The 21,237-nt window shown below is 39.1% G+C and overlaps 1 protein-coding gene across 4 annotated transcripts in view; it reads left to right on the top strand.

The window, feature by feature from the left end:
• Positions 1–21,237, top strand: part of CPEB2 (cytoplasmic polyadenylation element binding protein 2) — a 96,253-nt gene that overhangs the window by 16,974 nt on the left and 58,042 nt on the right. For all 4 annotated transcript variants that reach the window (XM_067530290.1, XM_067530288.1, XM_067530289.1 and 1 more), the window contains exons 3-4: positions 3,823–3,913; positions 11,988–12,038. In XM_067530290.1, the coding sequence (XP_067386391.1) occupies positions 3,823–3,913; positions 11,988–12,038 (142 nt within the window). The remainder of the gene's footprint in view (positions 1–3,822; positions 3,914–11,987; positions 12,039–21,237) is intronic.

Below are 21,237 nucleotides of genomic sequence, written 5' to 3'. Positions count from 1 at the left end.
TTATATGTTCAAAGCACAACTCCCAAGACTTCAGTTGCAGCTATGAGTGTATAATACTTCTCCAAATGAGACCTCAGGTCTTGAGTCACATACCCAGACAATGAGGAACACACAGGTAATGGCCACCTGTGAAACATTTAGTTTAAGTGACTTGCCCAACATAACATAGGAACATTGTGGCAGAGGCAGAGAGAAAAGCCAATTCTTCAAGTGGTGTCCCTGTGGGTGCGCCACTTCAGGTGTCATCACGTCCTAAATTCGAGATTTCTATCAGCAGTGCTCATCTGAGTTGCACATGCGTCTTCCCCATCTTGCGGCAGCATTGGGGCCTCATTTGGCGGACGACCGAATCCCCTCAGTTCCTTCTCAATAGTCCATGGTCTGAGACAGAGCCCTCAGCAGTCCATACCTTTAGCTCATTTTTGGCAGTTAGATAGTTTTCCCATAGTATAATGTTCATTTCTTGGTTAGTTACTTTCTATTCCCTGTTAATCTAGGAAAAAAAAAATGTTTTTCCTTATATGTCAGCCATCATGTCTGGTTCACCAGGATTTAAATGATGTGGATCCTGCAGGGACACAATACCAGCATCAGATGGACACTCTCAATGTGTCTGATGTCTGGGAGAGGTGCACGTAATGCAAAAGTGCACCCATTGTAAAAACTTAAAATCAAGAGCCAGGAGACACCGGGATCTCCGACTTAAACTCATTTTAGTGAAAAAGTCATTGAAACTCTCCTCAGACCCTGTCCAAGGAATGTCATCATCAGAGTCTAAAAGACCTCAATCCTCTGAAAAATCTTCAGGAACCTTTGAGGAAACAAGCCATAACATTGCCTCAGAAAGAACTGGCAAAAAAAGAAGAGCTTGCCGGCAAAATCTCTCTCAGCAATTCCAGCTGTCATGACTAAGCACATATGAGGCGCCGGGATCCTCTGGTACTGCTGATTCAGTGACACTGAAGGACAAAAAACAATCTGATGCGGAGTCGAAGGTCAAAAATAAACAGACCTCCTCCACCAAGGCATTGATGAAACAGTTGGCACTGGATCAGTAACTCAGGTCATGCCGCCTCCAACTGCATCAACATCACCTTCGGCACTGACAGCAGCACCAACCCTGGCTGCAGCACTGATGAAGCCCACGGAATTGGCACCAGAACAGAAACACACAACAAAACACTCTTCCACTGAACTTAGTCCAATGAGATCTAACCAGGCCTCCATTTGAGCCCTTAGCAACATGTTTGCTCATACAGCTGTTCATGAAGGTTGCATTTTTAGTGGCCATCACATCAGTCTGCCGTGTGGGAGAAATAGGAGCTCTTATGGTGTACCCACCTTATACCATCTTTTTCAAAGACAGTCACTCTTAGACCTCATCCAAAATTTGTACCAAAGGTTACCTCATCTTTTCACATAAACCAGCCAATTTACTTTCCCGCGTTCTTCTCAAAACCTCATGGAAATTCAAAAAAGGCCGCCTTATATACATTAGATGTTAGACATTCACTAGCATTTTATTTGGACAGAACCAAATCCTTCAGAAAATCCTGAAGCTCTTTGTATTCATTGCGGAACAATCCAAAGACACAGCCATATCTACACAGAGATTATCAAAGTGGATCTTGGGGTGCATTCATTCATGTTACCAACAAAGAAACCTACAAACCCCTCCAGAGTCAGAGCACACTCCACCAGAACAATGTCACCATCTACAGCATTCCTCAATAACGTACCACTCGTAGATATATGCAGAGCAGCTAGTTGGTCTTCTGAACATACGTTCACAAAACATTATGCCATTGATTTTGCCTCCATATCAAATGCATTGATAGGCTTTAACAGTTTTATCATCCATCACCCAAGTAACTTCAAGATCCCTCCTATCCAATGTGCGGTACTGTTGGAGAGTCATCTGAAGTGAAGCACCCACAGGGACACCACTCAATGAAGAGAAGAAAGTTACTCACCGTGTGTAGTAACAGGATCTTCAAAATGTGTGTCCCTGTGGGTGCACCACTACCCACCCTCCTCCCCTCTACTTCAGAGTTCAAGGCAAGGACTCTACGATAGAGAAGGAACTGAGGGGGTCAGGTCACATATGCACTGAATGAGGCGCCAATGGTGCCACAAGATGGGGACGATGTATGCGCTACCCAAAAGAGCACTGCTGATAGAAATCTCCAACTGAGGATGCAAGGACATGCCGACACCTAAAGTGGAGCACCCACAGGGGGACACATATCAAAGAACCTCAGTTACTGCACAAGATGAATAACCTTCTTTTCTCAGGGAAGCATTCAGCCTCTAACAATGACAGTATTCTTCTTCTTCATAATCCTCTGCCTCATTCAATACAAACCTTCCAACTTTTGCTGCAAATGAATTGGGTGTCTTTCCCACACAAGGTCTGACTAGGTAAAAAGAGACAATTAAACATGTAACAGGCTGCACCTAGAGGAGAATCAGGGCTGATAAGGCCTAATGGCTGAGGAAGCCCAATTGGAGGAGGAGCAGGGACAGTCATAAAGACAGGAAGAGGGTGATAAGAAAGGGCTGCAAGAAAGAACTCTGAAGTCACTCCCCAGAGAAGAAGGGAGTTGGCAAGAGACAAGGAGGAGCTCTAGGAGGAGAGTAATCCCTGGGATCCTGATTTGGATTGTAGACTCTGGCAAGAACCTGAGAGGGGGTGAGAGCGTCGGGGAGATGGGGAAGCTCCACTGGTAATCCAAGTGTGGGTCAGAAGATAAGAAAAAGTAGGAAGGAGCCCAGGAAAACAGCAGCAAAGTCTGGGATTGCATAGACCATGGTTGCTTGCCCTTGGTCTCTGAACTGGAACCCAGAGTAGTGGGTTTCTTTACCTATTCCTGGTTCTTTTACCAGTCACTGGGGAAGTGGTGGTGCAGTTTGGGCAGTGGAGCTGAAGACTGCCTGAGACAGTTTTTCCAGAGGGACTTTGAAATCCTAGAAAGGGAAAACTATTGTGACCTGACCAGAAGGCCAAGCTACAAAGAGGGAGTGTCTCCCTGAAGTCACTAGGGTTTGGGTGCAGAGATACCAGCCTGCCATCTTAGAAACAGCTGTGAAACTTATGGAGGAGTTTGTGGAGGCAGGAGTCCCAAACAAAATTAACCATCCATTTTGAGAGACCGAAAGAGGGAGCACCCTGTGTCACAAAGAGGGAACAATCAAGTCCAGATAGAGAGAGATGAGCCCCAAGGAGGTGCTTCAACAGTAAGTGGTGAACCCTGTGACAGGATCCTATAGACGAGTCTTCAATATACACTCCTGATTCATCACCAGAGCAGGTCCATTGTGTGCACTGAATGAGGCAGGGGGCCTGTGGAAAAAATTGTATGTGGTCATGTAATTAAATGTTTATTATTATGCTTCCTAAAAGGGCTTTGAATTAAGGTTGTACAGTCTTAAATGTGGCATTTCTTAAGCTTTGAGTGTTTGATTTTGAAGCCTTGATAATGTTGTTTTAATGTAAGGTGTGTGTGTGTGTGTGTTTGTTTGTAACTTGAAGTGAAGGAAAAGATGTTGAAATATACCCTTTTCAGATTCAAAGTGCATCTCTGGTTTTATATTTGGATGCCATAAAAACTACTTTTAGCAAAGTTATATTCAGACTAACAAGCAACAGTGTTCAACTGTGAGTCAGTTTTCACCACCTTAGGCTTTTATACTGCTTTTATACATTCATCACCACATTATGAGGGCACTACCTCAAAGTAGTCTAAGTCTTCCTGTCAAGTTTCCCTGTTTAAAAAGTACAAAATTTGTACTCCAATATTAAGACATTTTGTTCCCTTTTAGGATCGAAATAGAATGTATGACAGTCTGAATATGCACTCATTGGAAAACTCCCTTATTGACATCATGAGAGCAGAGCATGATCCACTTAAAGGTATGTTACTATGCTAACTAAAGAAAATGTCACCCATTCTTTGTTTGCATAAATGTTAATTTAGAGCTTAGGTTCGTATTGAAATGGTAGTTGAATTGCTTCTTCAGTCCATAACAAAGATCATTCCAAATCTGTATTGTATGAAAAATATTGATCTACAGTTTAATATAATGTGCAGTATTGGAATATTTATAGTTTTACTAGAAATAAAGTAGTTTACTTCAAAAACAGGGCTGACTGGAAAAGTCACTTTTCAGCTGCAACATATTTCTGCCTTGATAAGTTTATAATGTTATAGCCATTTTAGCCCCAAAATATTAGTGAGACAAGATAGGTGAGATAATATCTTTTATTGGACCATCTTCTATTGGTGAAAGAGACAAGCTTTCAAGGTTACACAGAGCCCTTCTTCACGTCTGGAAAAGGTACTCAAGAGTGTCTTTGATTACAAGGTAGAACAGATAAGGAGTTAACACATCTTGCAGGAGACCATTTAATGTGAAGAGAGAAGTTAACACCTTTACCTCACCCACCTTCTCTCTCTTGGTATGTTTAGATACTTTCTGTCCACTTTTTTTGAGGATAATTCCAAATGTATTGAGTGAAATGTGCAGATTCCTTCTTGGCTACTGATTCTAGCGTATACAAAAATATTCTTAATCTTTATGTAAATTTCTTTATATAAATTTCTCTGACTTGTAAGAAATAAGAAAAGAATTCTTAGCTTCATACCGCTGATAAACAGAACTATTGGAACTGTAGTGACTCTATAGCTTAACTATATGTGTGTTTTAACACAAACAACTCAATGCTATCCTGTAAACCTTTTTTTCCAAAACAGCTGAGAGATATACTAGCTGTACAAGTGAATCCATTTTTTTTCAGGTAAAAGAAGTGCAGCTAGTACATACTTGAGCATTGGAAAGTGGTTTCCTCTCCTAAGGTGTGCTTCATTGAAATCGTAGGGCCACAGTTGTGACTTTATAGTTAATGTTTGTGGACTTCCATTTTAATTCCTGTTTTCACTGTGTAATAACTTAAAAATTCAATACAAAAGAATTTTAACAGGCTTAGTCTCAGCCCAAAGGATTTACTTTTAAAGTTTTGAACAAATCCAAGCCATTTTACTGTGCAAATGAAATGTTATTTCATTTTTAGGGCTATATTGACGCTATTTGTCTTCTAATTTAGACTGGTTTAAAGACTTCAGACTTGTTATGCAATTAGTACTCACTACAAGAAAAGTGCCTTTTCTCATTCAAATGAATTAGGTTCAGAACTAGTTATGATTAGAAATAATTACTGTTCATGTATGCTAGTCTGTGCTCATCCATTCATTTTCTATCCCCAGAAATTTCTAACTATTATTTATATTACATTAGCACGGAGGCCTCAATTTTGATAAGAATCCTATTGTGCTAGGCTCTGTACAAACACATAATAAGAGACAGTCCCTGCCTCAAAGAGCTTAAACATTGACTGTCTTTAGGCAACCACAAATTCCCACACTTTTGCTTCTTAGCTGACAAATCTACTGTTTCTCAGTAAATCATGTTACATGCTAGCCACCTAACACCTGTTTTGTTTGAAGTTTTCAAAACCTACCTAGAAGCCTAGTCTATATTTGAAAAACTTCTTGTAATTTTCAATCAAAATAACTTGATTGTTCAAATTCCAGTTGGGGATGTGCACTCTGGAAGTGGTGCACTAGTATAACTTAACCCACAGCTTGCCCTGAATCTACACTGTCATCATGCTGTGCTGCCCTGATAATGTTATACTGCACTCTGCGTACATATCCCAGAATTCCCCAAACAGCTCCAACATATTACATGTTCTGGTATGTTCAGGGAGCCCAGGGAAGTTGGATCCAATATCTTTTTGAATGGGAGTAAGTTTTTAAACTTACTCAACCTATTCAATTTTTCCAGGTTGTAGAACTGGGTTTTATTTATGCTACCTAGCCCTATCTTAAAGCAAATCCATGTGTTTTTGGAATAATCATCATCAAATTTGCATCGTCGCAAAGACTAAAGACAAAAGTTTAAAACAAGTGTGCTTAAAGTTAACACTTCCTATATAGGAACTTCTGAAATCTGCTGAATTCAGTGGGAGGTATAGATACTCCGTGCTTCTAGAAATTATGTCAGTAGAAGCCAAAATATAGATTTAGATCTTAAAATCTATGAGCCTAAAATTAAAGTTTTGACCTATACATTGCTATACAAATTATGGCATTTTTAAATATGGCTGCTGATGTCCGTAAAAGTACTAAAACTGATTAATGACTGAGCATGCTTTCTGAAAGTCAGATATAAGGGTTGGAATAAAAGGAAAGGGTGGATTAAAAGGAAAAGCTCTTGTTTGAGAGCCAGAGAATAGCCTGCACTCACCAACTGAATTTAAATTGAGTAGTTCTGTACATCTGTTGTAAGTAAATATTTTGATCAGATATTGTGTCTCTTGGGAAATATATTAGTTGTTCAAGTGAAAGGGATAAATTATAGATTAACTATATATATAAAATCTCCCCACCCCCTTTACTTGTTGGAGTCTCTACATGTCATTCCTTTGATTTTTGGCACCTTCAATATTCCTCTTCAAGGCGCAGGACAAAAAAGCTACAAAACCTTAATTTTTGTTAGTTCAGGCCCTGCTACAATGTCTCAGTAGCCAAATTCTCTTTGAGTATCCTGCCCATCACAATATTTCTAAAGTTAACTGACAAAGCCAGCATGTTTATTTGTACAATGTCTGCTTAATAACATTTCTCAGTAAAGAGTATGCTTTGTTATAACAAGAATGTTTTTATAGCAAGTTTTTCAATTGTAAATTTAAACAAAACAATGCATCTTTTATGTAGTACTGCAGTGGTAAAATGAAAGTCTTTGGAATTTTAAGCACGTGTTTCAGATTTAGCTGCTTACAGTGTCTGGAGTATGACTAAGCATCTTGTCTTGGGTTATTGGAATGCAGAACAGACTTTGTATGTACTAGTTTACAGCACTTGTCTTTATATTTTATATTTGAAAATCTATTTCTTAGAAAATAAGGATTTTACTTTTTTTGCTCATTAATTTACAGAACTATGAATTTCATTTAATCTACTTTCTATTAAGCTAAATTCATACATGCTCTAAGCACTAGCATAAAAGATGCAGTTCTAACTTTATTTACTCTAAGTTTAATCAGTATTAAGTCTCTAATCAAAATAAGATTTAATTTTTATTTAGTTTTAGATAGGTCTTTGGAAACAGGATGTTTAACTTTATTGATTTTTATTATGGTCTTAATGCAATAGAAAAATAAGGTTGTAACATTTAACATTTGGATTGATCTTTTTCTCTATATTGCTTTCTCACTGTGCACGTCATATCAAAATATTAGTAAATGGTATTTAAGTTAAAGACTTAACTTTAAGACCAGTAGAATCCAAGCTGAAGACAGTGAGGTCATATACTAAAATTGTACAGCTATTCCTTGCTCATTCTTCTAGTAACATATGGCTCAAGTTGTTTTGAGGAGCACTAGAGAACATCACAGAATAAACTTAAGTACTTGGACATTGGGCCCAAAACTATCCCTTTCAGAAATGATTCTTTGTGGGTTTTTCCAAACTGTTTCTTGCTGATGCCAGAAACCCACAGAGAAAACTTGATTAATAGGTATTGCAACATCAAGCAACCCAGTGTACTTATGCTAGACTCTAGGTCAGTGGTGCCCAACCTTTTTGAGTGAAAGCCCCACTAGTTAACACTAGGTAAAACACTAGGGTTGATCCTCCCTCCGGCCAGCATGGAGCTTGGGGGAGTTAAACGACCTCAATATTACTGAAGCCTCACTGACTCTCTGTAATCTTTGGTGCCCCCCAAGGGGGTCAAGCACCCCAGGTTGGGAACCGTTGCTCTAGGTCATGTTAATAGGCAAGTGTGGAAGTAACTATGCTTCTCATAGAAGTGTATCAGATTTGAGAAGCTAATGGCTTATGGCGTTGTTTTGAGGTTTCCTTTTATTTTTGTTGAAAAGCCTGAATTGTGTCTCCAGCATGTCTTTTTTTTTTCTTTTCTTTTCTTTGTTTGTTTAAGGTGTTCTTTATTGAAAGGAAACAATACTTGTCTTGAGGCGTGATTCACCACTGCTTGCTTTCTTGTAGCCACTTACACCTGTGCAGAATTGATGTAAAACACTACCAAATCAGAACTGGCCACTCATTTACATCAGTGGTAAAATTTTGCACCCATTTTGTAAGGTAGTGATAAACAGACAGACATTAACGTTCCAGTAACAAAGAAAACACATTTTTCTCTATGCTGCTCTATAATGTGAAAACAAACTTGGGGAAGTTGTTAGGAATATTACGAGAATAGTAGATTTTTGTAATAGACACTAGGAGAGAGTGAGGAAAGGAGAATTACATTAGGCTTACCTATGGAAAAAAGAGTTGTGATAACTGGAAGCTTCTCTGTGTCTGCATTTCTTATTTGTAGTTTCCACTCCTAGCATCTTACTCAGTAGTCTCAACACACCTAAAGACCTTGCTTTTGAAAGTCACCAGCTGGAACATGCTCTCTGGAGTGAAGTGGGAGGAACATCAGATTTGTAACTAGTTGGCATAGTTTACAGATTTTCTTTTTTCGTTTTTCACCATAAGGGAAGTAGAACCTAGGAAATGAAATGCAAAAAAATTATCATTAGTGCAACAATAAGATTGCAAGTTCAAATATTGATGTCTCTACTGATAACATTAGAAATGTTATGTTGCACATATTTTATACTTCATAAAATATACAGGGTACACAACACACAGCCAAATTATGTTGTTGAGTAATCTTAAGGAGATGTCAACTCGCAGTTTTACCTTCATTTCTTTTTTTACATACTGTCTCTGAAAGAGAATTGAAAAATATAAATTTTTTACTTTGTGTATTTGATAGCACTTTGTGTAAAGTTGGGTTCACAGTTTCCCCTACAAACCTGGTGTCTCTGTTTGTGTGGGTCTTTCATGTATCATCAGGGAAAAGTGAACCTTTTGAAAATAGGAAAATATGGTCATAAAAACAAGTTGACAGAAAGACATGGGAAAATGTAGTACCTGAATCTTCTCTTAGCTTTTTTAATTGACTAATTTCAGATTGACAGTGTCTTTTTAAACTTTCTTTGACTTTTATGTGCTTGATCACTCAAAAGTGCATTTGATAAGTATATAATTTTATTTTATTAACATCCACTTTAAAAAAAAAAACTGAAGAGAAATTGGAGAACTGATATTAAAAAACAAACAAAAAACCCTGATCTTGCAACTGACTTCATGCCGGAAAAACTGTACACCCACACATAATGCCATTAAACTAGTTGCATTCCCTGTGAGTGCAGAGGTTTCCCCACACACAGGAACTTGCAGAAATAAAATTATAATAATATATATGCAAACATGCTATGTTAAAAATGTTCTTAAGGTTGCAAAGTCAAGCGCTCCGAAAGGTAGGGAATGCCAAAATTAAGGTTGCCTGTGCAACCTAATATACAAGATGAATGGGGCTTGGTGAATGAGAGCTGGTCAACATTTTTTTTTATCCTTCTTCAAATGAACACCATCCAAACCTAGACACCAGGTTTGTAGGGGAAACTGTGAACCCAACTTTATACAAACCTACAAAAATGCAGTTACTCATTTCTTCATAAGCTTGTCTGTGGTACTCAACAACATAGTATCTTAAATTCTATCTCACAATTCTATCTCAAGGAAAGTATTATTCCTATTTTACAGATGGATAACTGAGGCACAGAAACACTGAGTAAATTTACAAAACTGCAGCAATTTTGAGTGCCCAACTTGACATACCTAGGGACCTGATTTTCAGTCTGAACATATGAAGTGCTTTAATAAATGATTAAAAGTACTGTACAGATATTACTTATTCAGTCCTCACAATTACCCTGTAATTCGAATGGATGAGCATTATCCCCCTCTTACAGACTGGTACTGAGGAACTGAGACAGCCAAGTGATTTGCCCAGTTTCACACAGTGAATTAGTAACAGATCCACAATAAGAATTTTGGACTGCTTGACTTCCAATTCTTTGCTCATTTTTCCAGAACATACTGCCTTACTGTCAGAGGAGCTGACCAGCCACAGCTCCCACTGACTTTGATTGTTGTGAATGCTCAGCACAACTGAAAATTGGACCTCAGTTGTCTCAGATTTGGAGCCCAGAAAACGAGGAACATAAAATTACTGTCCATCTGGAAAAATTTTAGTTTAAGTGCCTTGCTCAGGACCACGTAGGAAGTCTATCATAGCAAGGGATAGAATAGAGCTCATGAGCTGTTAATCAACTGTCTTAACCACAAGACCAACCTTTTTCTTCCTGCAGTCATTTGCCTCATTCACCACACACTTTCAACTTCTAACATAAATGAGGCAGGGATCCTACAGAATCCTGATTCATTTATTTAAGCACCATGCAGTACATTCAGTATACTGAATGAGGAGGTGAATCTGTGGAAAAAGTGGTATGTGAGCATGCAATTAAAAACTGTATCATAATTCATATAAACAAGGAAGCCTTATTTCTGGCATTTTCCAATTTTAAGTACTTGACTTTACAATCTTAATATTCTTTTTTGTAGTTTTTGGTATGTAATTTTCATGTTTCTTTCTTTGTTTTTTTCTTAAAGAAAAAGGCCAAAACCAATTCTAATTTAACAGATTTTCAGCAAAAAGCTTTTCTGGGACACCAAAAGATATCCTCTTGGCCATCAGGACAACCCCCCTGCTAAATTTCAAGGTCCTACAGAAAACCATGGAGACTTTAGTTTTCCAAAGGAAAAAAGTCTGGATTTTTTTTTTTTTTTTTTTGGTAGTGGGAAGTGTTAGGCAGTTTTAAAATGAGGATGGCTACTTGTGTGTGTGCACGTGTGCATGTGTGCTTTAAAGGCAGAAGTATGCACAAATCTTTTAATAATTGTTACTCAATATTGGATTGGATCCTTCATTATGTCTCAGCAACCATCTGGTTACAGTATAATAATTTTGAATGTTCAGGTTACAAAGTATTGTATGCTTTGGGATTATAATCAAGCAAGGATGTTTTAATATCAGTAAAGTGTATGAATATGTAGAGAGAGTTGTTTTTTTTGTTTTTTTAACTTGTGCTCTAAGGCATGTTGCAGTGAAACAGAGCAGCTATTGTAAGTTTCAGTGTAGGTCAGTTTGCAGTACTGTCATGTTTGCAGCTTCCTGTGAACTGAAAATTTCTTTTAATAAAAAGAAGATTGGAGTCAGGAGACATTTTTCTATGCATTTTAAACATTAAATTTAACTGACAATATCCTATTGGGTGCAAATATGTTAAAATCAATATTTTTAAATCCTGGTGTGAGTACATGAAGTTTTCCTGTTATTTTCACTTTAACACATTTTTGTGTTTTGTAGTTTTACATTTTTAATCCATAAACTAGCTAATAGGACTCTCCAATAAACTTTAAAGAATATTAGCATTCTAAAGGTTTTTTAAAAATTCAATAATTGAAACATACTTATTTTATTTTGGTTTTGTCAAACTAACTTAGTGGGGAAAATGAAATAGGAAGGGCATCAAGATGCAATTATAAATCAGTTAAAAGTGAGTTAAATGCTTTAATCTGAACTCTAAACAGGATTTTTGATATATTGATTCAGTGGAGAAGTTCCAAACTGAAAAATTAGACTCTGCTAAACAATGTGCATGTGTACAAGTTTTCACAATGAATTTGAAAGAGAACACTAGAGCAATCAGCACTATTTCTGAGTTGCATGAAACAAAAAGTGGCTTTATCCTATTGGAACTGATCCCAAAAGCACACTGCAGATCTTATGATCAGAGAATTAAAGTAAAGAAGTTTGTTCTTGTCAACTTTAACTTGGGTCAAAGGTATTGTTGGCTAATGTTCTTGGAGTTAAATATTAGCTCTTTGTCCTCTAGGCAAAATGGAAATATAGTATATATTTAAACTGTAAGCAATTTTTCCTTTCTTTTCTTCTTTTTTATAACCCCTGTACATTTTTTGTTTGTTTGTTTGTTTGTTTTAAAGGTCGCTTAAGTTATCCACATCCAGGAACTGACAATCTTCTTATGCTAAATGGTAAGCAATAATCATCTAATGGTTTTTAACGTTTTCTAGTTTAGTTTAAATTTGAAATGTTAATGTAAAAATGAAATATTATATTATTTTACTGAGTTACCTGCATCCAGAGACAGTGACAATCTTCCAGAGACTGTCACCATCTTTCATCATTAAATGGTAAGAGTTAATCTTACAACAACTTTTAATTAGCTCTATCTTACTTTAAATCTGAAATTCTCATATGAAAATGTATTCTTATTTTTTGTTCTCAAGGAAGATAATATTCTGTAATCCAGAAAATGTCTAATATTATAGAAAGCAAGAACTAGAAAAATAGAAAGTATGGATTACTGGCATGGTATATTTTGCCATAGCTTCAGGAATCTCAGTGTCAGTACCAAAGGCCCATCCCATGAGTGCTCTGAAAATAATGGAGGTGACTCCGAACTCTCTACCCCCAAAGAGACCTCATTCCTCTCACAAGAGCTCTGAAGCATGGCCTTTGGAACAATCAGACACCCTTCTTCCTATAGAAATAAGCAGCATTCTGCTAGAACTTCTTCTAGGCAATGATTTCCTTCCCAGGAACCATGAAAAAGGAAGGCAGAATCACAGGTACCAAGGGATCTGTTTAACGTGACATCGGGCAAATCAATACTGAGAATGAATGTGGCACCAAAGGTACCAGCTCCACACCATTTTCAAGTTCAAAGAGGTCCCTGAAGGATTCTTCAGCATTGTAGCCAAAGCCACAGCATACCCCACCACAGGCTAAAGCTTCAGTACTGGGACGTTAACACTCTATAACTTCTCAGCACAGATTCAGAGTCTGCCTAAGACATTGCCAGCTCCCACGTTACCAAGATGATTATCCACTGATGAGGAACAAATACCATCTACAGTACTAGACTCAACACACCTCATGCACTCAATTCCGGGGGCATCTTCAGATCTCTCTTTTAGGGACACAACTGACATCAGGGTAAATCCTGAACTGGGATCCCATTTATTAAAGTATTCTCCATCATTGGCCTCTAGATCAACATCTCTCACTGAGACAACCCAGAGTGCCTGTCATGAAGACCCAAGTTTAGGGGCATATGTAGCAGTCTGCTCCACAAAAGATATTGGCACCTTCAGGCTCGGCTCCTCCGTTAGAGGATTTTTCATTTTTCTCCTGGTCATTTTCTCAGGCACCTTGCAGAGACCAGTTGCTGGACCCTCAACCACCCTCACTGACTACTTCATGAAATAAGTAATGTGACAGAGGAAAGTATTCTAGGGCCACTGCCTTTAGAGTTCTATCGTAGGAGCAAACCTTTTCTCTCTTGGGAGGAGCAGCTGCTTTGGGCTAATATGCTCTAACCTTATGGTTTCTAACTTTGGCTGTTCTGGCCTCCCCAGCCTCAACACTCAAGGACTACAAGCCATTATTCAGTTTCTCTCAAGGAAGCGGGATTCAAATTGTCCCAGAAAATCCCTCAGGGACTTGCTCCTTTCCCGGTCTCTCGACCAACTATGGAATTTCAACAACCTATGTTGGAGGATGGAGAAGAGCAAAATGACACTTCTCCACTCAGAGTTTTCCCATCATCTTCCCGGGAGGAAATTTCCATGCCTACAACTGTGAATGATTTTAAGACTTATCAAGAGTCTTAAAAGAGAGTGGCAGAGGCACTGGACGTTTCCTTGTAACATACAAGCTATTTGATATCCTGCAACCAGCTGCACAGAGCAGAATAACCCTCCCAATTTAATGAGTGACTGTTTGAGTGAGTAAAGGATTTATGGGGCACCCTGGCATCTATCACAGCTACCTCAGAGGGAACAAAAAATCAAGCCCCTCCTAGGGGATTTGAATATTTTTATTCACATCTGGCACAGTCATCCACAGTAGTCACTGAACTGAACCAACCAGATTCGCAAAGCCTCCCCATGGGGAGAGAAGCAAAGAAATTAGATCTTCCTTGCCAAAAAGTTTACTTTTCAACATCCCTTCAAGTCAGAATTGTGAACTACTTGGCTGTGTTGGCCAAATATACTTATATACTGTTTGAGAAACCTGCTACTCTATATCACAAGTTACCTCTGGATGTGAAAGAGGAGTTTAAATTGATTTGTTAAAAGGTTCAGCTTATTGCTGGAACATCTTTACAGACAGCTCTAGACTTGGTGGGCACAAGGGCTAGATCTATGGCTACTGAGATTACTTTGAGAAGGATTCATGATTAAGTTGGTCAAGATTACCTAAGGAAGTGCAGAATACAGCGTAAGACTTGCTGTTTGATGGAAAGGATCTGTTCAGTCCAAACACAGATGAAACATTGCACTCTTTGGAAAATTCTTGGGTCATATTCAGGTGTTTGGTCCTTTACACCCCCAAGCTTTACAAGAAAGCATTATAAAATCCCAGTTCTCTTCTAGACAGGGATTTCAATCAACTACTGTATATTTTTACCATCAGAAGAAGCCAAACCAGCTCAGAAAGAGGCAGAGGTTCCAAAAGAGCAAAACAGCCTCTTTGTCCACTACCCAGTCATCTCAGTCACAGAACACAATTTTGATGCTTTGGTTGAGAATACTGCACTGAATTATGTAGCTCTAGATGCTTCTTTTCCTACTTTTGGTTCCTGCCTCTCTGCCTTCAGACCATTAGGTCTTACAGGTCATCCAAGAGGGTATGCCCTCCAGTTTCATATGATATCTTCCCCATCCCTTTTCAAGGACTAATCTTGTATGAGTCTCATGCACCAAGAAATACATTCTCAACTGCAACTGTGTGTGATGGAGCCTTCAGAGGGAAAGGATTTTATTCTTCTTAAGTGGGCCTGGTGATCAATACTCAAATTCACTCCTCAATACTTACATAACCAGTGCCAAGTTTCTCATGATGATTCTTGCAATATAATCATAGATTAGGATTGGAAGGGACCTCAGGAGGTCTAGTCCAACCCCCTGCTCAAAGCAGGACCAACCCCAACTAAATTATCCCAGCCAGGACTATGTCAAGCCTGGCCTTAAAACCCCCTAAGGCTGGAGATTCCATCACCTCCCTAGGTAACCTACTCTAGTGCTTCACCATCCTCCTATTGAAAATGTTTTTCCTAATATTCAATCTAGACCTCCCCCACTGAAACTTGAGACCATTGCTCCTTGTTCTGTCATCTGCCACCATTGAGAATAGCCTAGCTCCATCCTTTTTGGAACCCTCCTTCAGGTAGCTGAAGACTACTATCAAATCACCCCTCACTTTTCTCTTCTGTGTCCATCAAACCCTCCTTAGATCCCACAGACTGATGCATAACTTTTGACTTACAAAACACACACTTTCATGTGCTGATACATCCATCACACAGGAAGTTGATCTGTTTTGCGATAGAGGATGACCACTATCAGGTCAGGGTCCTCCCATTTGGCCTCTCAACTGTCTCTAGTTTTTACAAAATGCCTGTCAGAGGTAGGTACCTGTCTGTGTCATCAGAATATTTGTGTACCCCATACCTTGGTGATTGGTTAATCTGAGGCCAGCCCAACAGGTCGCAAATTCAGTAAAAATCAGTCCATCAGATTCATTGGAGCACTTCTGGATTTCAGCACTGCCTTACCTCCCACAGGAAAGGTTTCAGAATTTCCCACCTATTTCAGAGCTTCAGTTATGTTCAGGAAGATCAATAAAGATTGGCTTAAATTTCCTAGATCACATACAAATGTAGGCTGGAAGATACCTCGAGCAGGTCATCAAGCCCAGCCCCTTGTGCTGAGACAGGACTGTGTAAACTAGACCATGTCTGACAGGTGTTTGTCCAACCTGTTCTTAAAAACCTCTGATGATGGGGATTCCACAACTTCTCTTGGATATCTATTCCAGTACTTGACTATCTTTATAGTTAGTTTTCTCCCCAAATATCTCACTTAGATCTCTGTTGCTGCAAATTAATCCCATAATTTTTGTTTGACATTCAGTGACCCTGGAGAACAGCTGATCGCCATCATCTTTATAACAGCCCTTAACATATTTGAAGACTGTTATCAAGTCACCCCTCATTTTCTTTTCTCAAAACTAAACATGCCCAGGTTTTTTTAACTTTTCTTCATAGGTCAGGGTATATTTTAAACTTTTTATCATTTTCGTTGCTCTGCTCTGGATGCTCTCCAGTTTGTCTACATTTTTCCTTAAGTGTGGGACTCAGATTTGGACGCAGTATTCCAGCTGAGACCTCACCAGTGCAAAGAAGAGAGGGACAGTTACCTCTTGTGTTTTACATATTCCAGAATGAAATTAGCTTTTTTATCAACTGCAACACACTGTTGACTCTGATGTAATTTGTGATCTACCATAACTACCCGATCCTCTTCAGCAGAGCTGCCCCATAGCCAGTTATTCTCCATTTTGTTGTTGTGCATTTAATTTTTTTCGTTCCTAAGTGAAGTACTTTGTACTCATCATTACTGAGTTTCATCTTGTGGATTTCAGACCAATTCTGTAATTTTTCAAGGTAATTTTGAATTCTAATCATGTTCTCCAAAGTGCTTGCAACCCCTCCTTGCTCAGTATCAATTTAAAAGACTACTCCCCACTCCATTATCCAAGTCATTAATGAAAATATTGAATAATACTGGACACAGGACTGACCTTCGTGGGACTCCGTTAGATACACCTTCCCAGTTTGACTGTGAACTCCTCTATGAGTTCTGGAAGATAATTGCTAACTATTTTGACACTGCTTCAATTTAAGTAACCTGGGATGAATTTCATTAGGGCCTGCAATCTTGAATGGCCTTATTTACTCACATGACACCTATCTCCAGACTGATACCTCTTCAGTCCTGGATCAGATCGGTTTATCATCCAAACATCCACAGTATGAGCTGACAAGTAATGATCTCTCTGGTGATACTATCATCTCTTCGCTGGTAGCTAGATCCAGACAACATTTGGTGAGGGTTGCCTTTCACTGTGATATCACCCACCAAGACCGTTAGTTGCTGACACATCTAGAAAGGGGTGGAGTGCACATCTAAACCAAACCCACATTCATGGTCTGTGGACATCTTTGTCAGCTCACATAAACATCCTAGAACTGAGAGTGATTCACCAGGCTTGCAAATAGTTTCTACCTCTTTCAAAGCATCAAGCAGTACACATGCTGATGGACAGTTCTATGGCAATGTATTACTTAAACATGCAAATGGCAGCAAAATCAGTCCTGTGTCAAGAGTGATTTTTCTGTGGGAATGGTGCATTCTTCACCATATAGATCTGACATCTTCTAGGGGAATTGAACCCTTGACAGATCAGCTAAGCAAAAGGAATTCATCTGCTCATGATGGTCTCTATAAGATGCAGTACTAGCATGGTTTTCAGGACACAGAGGTTTCTGCAAATAGATCTCTTCACGACCAGAGAGCAGAAAGAGTGTCCTTTGTTTTGCTGTTGTGGAGGCCAGTCAGGTACTTCAGCAGACACGTTTCATATTCCATGGTCAGATCATCTAGTCTATGCATTAGTCTATGTTCCTCTGAATCCCCAGAGTACTATGTAAGTGAGACAAGACAGGGCTCAGATGATCCTAGTGGCTCCATCATGGCCTCACCAGTTGTGGTATCCAGAACTACTGCATCTCTCCAGTCACTGGTTCATAACTCTCCCACTCCTGATAGACATAATCTCTCAAGATTATGGGTGCATACTACATCTGGCCCAAACATCTCTTCATCTGACAGCATGGATACTGTCTAGTTAATGTCAACAAATAGGGAGAATTCTGCCAAAGTCCAGGAGATTCCCATGGAACGTAGAAAATCTTCAATCAGGAAAACATACACAGCTAAGTGGAAGCATTTTTTCTTATGGGTGAAGGTGAGGCAGCTTGATTCTCTACTTTTAATCCTGTTGATCCTATTCCATTCATTCTAGACTCTACTACTTTTAAAATCAGGCCTGTCATTTAGCTCAGTTTAAAATTCACTGAGCTGCAATTATGGCTTTTCATCCTCCTGTTCAGGGTTCCTTGGTGTTTTCCCAGTGAACCATCACAAAGATTCTGAAGAGGCTATTGCAGATGTTTCACACTAAGAGAGATACCACTTTCATGAAACTTGAACTTAGTCCTTTCTTCACGAATGGAACCTCCATTTGAGCCTCTTTCATTTTGGTTGCTCCCTTCATTATGAAAAATGCACTTTTTGTGGCAGTCACTTCTGTGTGCAAAGTAAGTGAGATCCAAGCACTTATGTCAAATCCCCCATATATGTTTTTATGCAGATAAATTTAGGGTGAAGTCTCAGTTACTCTAACTTTCATATTAGTCAATATATACATTAACTGTATTTTTTCCAAAGCCTCATTCATCTCTGATGAGGGAAAGTTACATACCTTAGATAACAGAACAGGTCTCTTGTATTATCTTAATAGAATGAGACTGTTCTGGAGATCCCCTAGACTTTTTATCATGTATGGAAGTGTATCGAAGATTAGTCCAATCCCCTCACAAAAATTATCTAAACAGATTGTGGACTGTCAAGATTTCATACCTTATTAATAAGCTACAACTTCCAATTCCAGTGACTGCTAGTTCTACTAAAGCCCAAGCTACCTCAGCAGTGTGCTTCAGTATGGTTCCAGTATTTGAAATTTGTAGCTCAGCAACATGGTCCTCAGGGCCTACATTTACCAACTGTTATATTCTGATGTCAGCATATGGAACTGATACTCAGGTTGGAAGAGAAGTTCTTCAGTCTTTTTCAAATAAGCACCTAGTTGTCACCACCTGAACCAACTGCTAGTTAAACACCACATGCAAAGGAAACTCGAAGAAGGAATGGTTACTTATCTTATAGGAGCTTCCGAACTCCTGGGGGGAGGTGGCGAGAGAGCACACCATAAGTTGAATCCACATGTACAGAACATCTCAAAGAACAACTATTATTATAAAAGCTAAGTAACTTTGAGTACAGATCTGACTCTCCCTGAGCCATGTTGAAATTGTCATGTTCATATTTCTTCTCCTATATGTCAAAACTTCATGAACATCTCCTGCTCAATGGAGGTATGCTTCTGTAATGTTATAAATTTTGATTACGTTGTTTTTTATGCTTACAGAAAGAGGCAGAGCTAGTAATTGCAATAATAAATCAGAATTTTTACATATAGACCTTACGGACACTAAAAAAATGTAGACATGTAATTCTCCATTAGTGCAACTGCACCAGAACTGGCAACAGTGGAAGTTGTAGTGTAGATTCAATATAGCTATTTTTGCTACTATGGCCTTGTTTACCCTGGTGGCTGCATGTAGGGAATGTGTAGCTACAAAAAGCAGTGAAAAGCAGGTAGTGAAAGGCTCTGGGGGGGGGAGAATCAGCAGGCAAAGGCTCAAGCATTGGCTTTCCCTGCTGTTGGAGTCTTTCACTGACGCAAGGAAAGGGGCTGGTGGCAGAGAAATTTTGGAGACTTTCTCTGCTGCTTTCCACCTGCCAGAACCTTTTCCTGCTGCTGAAGCCTTTTGCTGTGGCATGGAAAGGGTCTGGCAGCTCTCCATTTCTGGAGCCTGTCCCCACCGCCTCCCTGCTGACAGAGCCTATATCTGAGGTGGGGAAAGTTTCTGACAGCAAAGAGGCAGCAGGACTCTACACTGCTAAAATAGCACTATAGAGGTGGGGGGACTGTTTGGGCATGTAGAGAGCTGTGTAGTGTATACAGCCTAAGATTTTGGCATGTCTTTACTTGTTTAACGACATAGACAGAGAGGCAGTGCTTTTTATACCTGTGCTGGAGGGCGTGCAATGTATATATTTTACATGCTGCCGTAAATGTAGACATAACATGTGTTGATGCCACTGGAGGATTATAAGTCAAAGCGTTGCTGGTGAAGACGTAATTGTAGTAAGAAGGCTTGTATCAAGATTAGTCCTTGGGCATGATTTTTTTCTCCATTGTCTTGCACCTTGGGTAGTCATTGGCACCTATGCAAAAAAAGTATAAAATGCTACAAAATCAGAATTCTCCAGTATAATATTCCAACTGAGTGGAGTATTTTGATCTCGTAGTGTTTTACATCAGAAGAGGTGAGTATTACACATGGGGCATGTCTGGAGAATCAGGCTCTTTGGGTACTGTGCAGTCCTTTTAAAGATGATTTAAAACTATAGTGGATGAAAAAGCAGTTGCTTATTGTTTAAATGAAATTGACCGTGTAGCAGTACAGACACTATATCCTCAGATTTTGACAAATAAGACATTGTTATGTAATGGTATATTTTATGGATTCTCTGCTCCGATCAGTGACCTTTGGAGAATAAACCTTTATACTTTTGGCCTACTCAGACAAAGTAACCTTGTCATAAATAAAGGTACAAGCTAGAATCTACATCTGGAGACTGATCTTGTTGTCAATGAAAGCAATTGCAATTTTGCTGTTGATTCCGATAGAATCAGAATTGGTTCTCCAATGCTGTTTGGAAGTTAGCAGTTAGCATAATAGCTATAATTCTTTAAAAGCTTCAATTATATGTAAGTCTTATTGCTCTTATTAAAAAAAATCCTTTGAAAGCCTGATTTCATAAATTGCTTTTTGACTGATTTTGATCTTCTTAATAAAAGGGCCTTCTGTCAGGTATTCTAGGTTCTCCTTTGTGTGTCTCTGCATGTTCCCATTTATGGGTAATATGCTGCACCGGTCAGTACAACAGTAGAACTTTCTCCAAGCAGCGCCTTTTAAGAGTGCATGTGCACCCACTCCTACCCCTCTCCTCAGCATCTTCAAATGTGCCAAGGGCATGACTATTTAAGGAGATGCTGCACTCTCTACCACCTCAGTTCCTTCCAACTACTTGTGCCAGATGGAAGTACCATCCTGACCTTCAGACCTGAGGGTTTTTTCCCCTGTACTAGTGACTTAGATAATTGTTGGTAGCTTGTAATGTTAGTTCAGTTAGGGTATGTCGTTATAGTTAGTTGTTGTATCCGTGTGACAGTGGAACCAAAGAAGAAGAAAAATCTGGGATTTAATAGATGCTCATCCTGTTCAGCCATCTTTCCAGCATCAAATGACCACATTGGGTACCTTAAGGATATGCCTGTGCCAGCTGACTCAGGCTTGCGGGGCTCAGACTAAGGGGCTGTTTAATTGGGTGTAAATGTTTGGGCCCGGGCTTCAGCCTGAACTGTGGACCTCTGTGGTCCAGCCCAAGCATGCATACCCCAATTAAACAGCCC

This window comes from Emydura macquarii, unplaced genomic scaffold (assembly GCF_026122565.2).
Source record: "Emydura macquarii macquarii isolate MOO-44397 ecotype Brisbane River unplaced genomic scaffold, CSIRO-AGI_Emac_v2 contig_3062, whole genome shotgun sequence".
In the NCBI taxonomy this organism is placed as follows: Eukaryota; Metazoa; Chordata; order Testudines; family Chelidae; genus Emydura; species Emydura macquarii.
This window is presented reverse-complemented; position numbering and strand designations above follow the sequence as displayed.